General features: G+C 59.2%; 1 protein-coding gene across 1 annotated transcript; it reads right to left on the bottom strand.

Moving 5' to 3' along the window:
* Window positions 1-12: 12 nt before the first annotated feature.
* DNTTIP1 (deoxynucleotidyltransferase, terminal, interacting protein 1) lies at window positions 13-2,449 on the bottom strand (the record flags this gene model as incomplete). The annotated part of the gene is made up of 7 exons (XM_009874498.1): window positions 13-84; window positions 416-476; window positions 659-717; window positions 1,183-1,228; window positions 1,746-1,807; window positions 2,023-2,079; window positions 2,381-2,449. Coding segments are annotated over 7 exons (426 nt in total), but the record flags the coding sequence as incomplete, so codon positions are not given.
* Between the last annotated feature and the right edge of the window lie 564 nt (window positions 2,450-3,013).

Below are 3,013 nucleotides of genomic sequence, written 5' to 3'. Positions count from 1 at the left end.
GGCCGTACTCACCATCTTGCCCCCCGTCGCCCTCATGTGCTGCTGCTCTGCCAGCCAGTGCTTATCCTGCGGGTCAGCTGCGTACTGCAATAAAGCAGCAAGGACCTGGCTGAGCACCGGCGACAGACTCCCAGCTCTGACCCCCCTCCTGCCGGGACGCAAGGGCTCCCCTCTGCCTGCTGCTCCTCCAGCCTCGAGCCCTGGCTCTGAGCAAACCCACTGCGGCCTGGGGGGGCTGGGCGCGGCCGCAACTGCTCCGGTGCCAGCCGGACCGTGCGTGTCCCTGCTCCGAGGTGACAAACAGGGGCAGGGGGAGGAAGATGATGAGCCAGCTGCAGCACGCACGCCCGAGTCCCACCAGAAACCATTTCTGAGCAAACCCCGAAGGAGGAAGCGTCCTGCTGCAGCACCTGACCTTAAAGAGGTGGGGATGCTTGATGTAGAGTCGCCCTCTTGTTCCTCCCATCCCGAGAGCTCTGAAAGAGGAACACAGGGGTGTTACGCCTGCGTGCAGGGCGGCTGTGGTGGTACAGGGATACCTCCTCTCCTCCCCAAGCCCTTCCTACTGCTTTCGAGGCACAGAAGCGAAGTGACGGGAGGAGTCTTACAGGCTCCTGCCTTGGGGACACCACCCTCCGTCGACAGGGCCATTCCTTACTTGTTTGCTCGAGATCCCAGCACAAAGGTTGTGGTTTCAGTCAGTCGGGATGGATCCCACTACAGAGCAATTGGAAAAGGGGCAACATTAGAAATGAAGCCGGTGCCGGCCCATGCTCCACGAGCCTCAGCACTCTGACAGGGAACCTCGGAACTGCCCCCAGCCTGGGAGGGAGGTAGCTGGCCACAGACCTCCGGGCTTGTGCAGAGGAGGGAAGTTACATTCCCTCTGGGCTGACCTAAGCAATTTCCCTTGTGGGAAACACTTCTGGGATCCTCCTGGCTACCACTGCTCTCCCCAGGAATCCTAATAGCGGCACCACGCCGCAGAGCTACGGCCTACAGCATCTGGTGGAGACAAGCAAAGGCCTCCAGGCACTTCGCTCCTCTTCTTGCTTCTCCCCTGCACTGCAGCACCCGTCAGGGCCGAGCCGAGCTCGGCGCTGCCCTCCGCTCCCGCAGGGCTCTGCTGGTGGGAGCAAAGGGGAGGAGATGGTGAGCCTGGCAGTGTCAGCCAGCCAATACCTTTGGTCCATCCCTTTTCACGGGCTCAGAGACTTTGAGCTTCCACCTGAGGAGAAGGAAAATGCAGTGAGAACAAGTCCCTGCGGGACCAGTGTGGTTACCACCGCGGCATCCGCAGCAGGGACTGAGCCCAGCCCTTCCAGATCCACCTTTGTTCACAACCCCCCTTCCCCTGTGGTGCTCAGCTCCCCATCCTCAACTCTACTGCACGCGCTTCTAAGAAAGAAAAAAAAGAATTGTAAGGAATTTTAAGGGAATGTAAGGAAAATTACAGTCCAATTTCCCTGGCTCCCACCACCACCACCTGTGTCCCACACTGCTCACTCTGAATGGACCTTTTCACCCCCTTGAGCCTGTTTGAAACCACCTCCTTGAAGGTCTTTGCCTTTTGGTGGAAACATCTCAACCCAAACCCTTCCTGCCCACCCTCTGGCACCTCCTGAACCTCTCCTTTCTGCAGGAGGGGAAGGACACTGCAGCGTTTCTGTAATCCCCCAGCTGGGCAGCCCCATTTCTCTGCCGCCCTCCCAAACTGGGGGCTCTAGCTCAGGACCCATACTCACGCAGCCATGCCTGAGGCTCCGCGGTCGTTCGACAGGCTCTGTCCTGGAGGCCGCCCCTTTCTCTGCATGAGAGAAATCCCTCAGTTACTTGGCTACGCAGGCTGAGAGAGACCTCGCAGTTACCCTCCCACTCCTGGGGAAGCTGCTGTTTTTGTCACGAGCAGAAGCGCCGGCTGGCACAAGAGCGAGCACGTCTGAGCATCCCAAAAGCTGCCTGCGCACCCAGAATGGCCAGGAACGAGCAACATGAAATCCCTTGCATGAAAAACCCTCCCACCTTTTTGGGAATGGGGCTCCCTCGGCGATTCAGCTCCTCGTCCATCTGTCGGGCACGCTGGAAGGGGGAACAGCAGTGGGATGAGGGCGGCAGGACCCCAGGTGCCCAGCTGGCTGCTCTCTCCCTTGCGAGGAAACCCCAGCCCGCCCCAGTGAGAAGCAACGGACTGAATGTGCAGTGACCATGCCTGGGATTTTCCTTGCTCTGTAGGTAGTGCTCCCTCCTAGCCAAACGCCCCTCAGCTCTGCCTCCTCGCTAGTGCACTGATGGGCAGAGAACAAAGCAATTCCAACCCTTCCCCTCCCTCTCCCAGCCCTTATAAGCCCTTCAAGCCTCTGGGCACAATCACAACTTTTACCTTTGGTACTGCCTGCTCATGAGGCAACCTGGGAACAACTTTTTTGCCATCAGAGAACAGCAGTTTGGCCTGCAGGAAGAGAAAGAAAGGTTACCCGACGCTAGATCTGTAGAGGGACCTGCCAGCAACCCCCACCCTTGTGTCCCTGCCTGGAAGCCCGGTCACGGCTCTGCTCTCAGAGTGCCAGGCATGCAGACCGTTCGCAGACAGTGAGATGCAAAAGCATAACCTGAGCATGATAAAGTCTGGGCAACTGGCACAAAAGCAAGATGTAAAAGAAAAAAATTTGTCCCCACTCCCCCCAGGGCTCTCCAAAGAGCACCAGGGGCCGGTCTCCACGGAAGCTCCGGCCCTGCAACACATGCTGATGGCAGGGGTGTAAAGCAGTCTGCCCGGCCCTGCCTGCTCCCCTCTTCCCAGCAAGAATGAAGCCAAGCACAGCACCTGCATGAGGGCTACAGATGTCATCCCCAGCTCAGGGCAAAGCTGTTAAGAGGGATGTATCCTGGCTGGGCTGCTCTGCTCGGCCCGGTGCCACGCTCTGCTGAGGGAGCGCGGCCCATCGCCAGCACCCACCTGCTCCAGGCAGCTCCGACAGGTCTCCTGGACGAGCTGCTCGGGGTCCACCTCGTC

The sequence above is a fragment of the Apaloderma vittatum genome, unplaced genomic scaffold, assembly GCF_000703405.1.
Source record: "Apaloderma vittatum isolate BGI_N311 unplaced genomic scaffold, ASM70340v1 scaffold31518, whole genome shotgun sequence".
Lineage (NCBI taxonomy): Eukaryota > Metazoa > Chordata > Aves > Trogoniformes > Trogonidae > Apaloderma > Apaloderma vittatum.
Note: the sequence above shows the minus strand (reverse complement) of the source record. Positions and strands in the feature narration are given on the sequence as shown.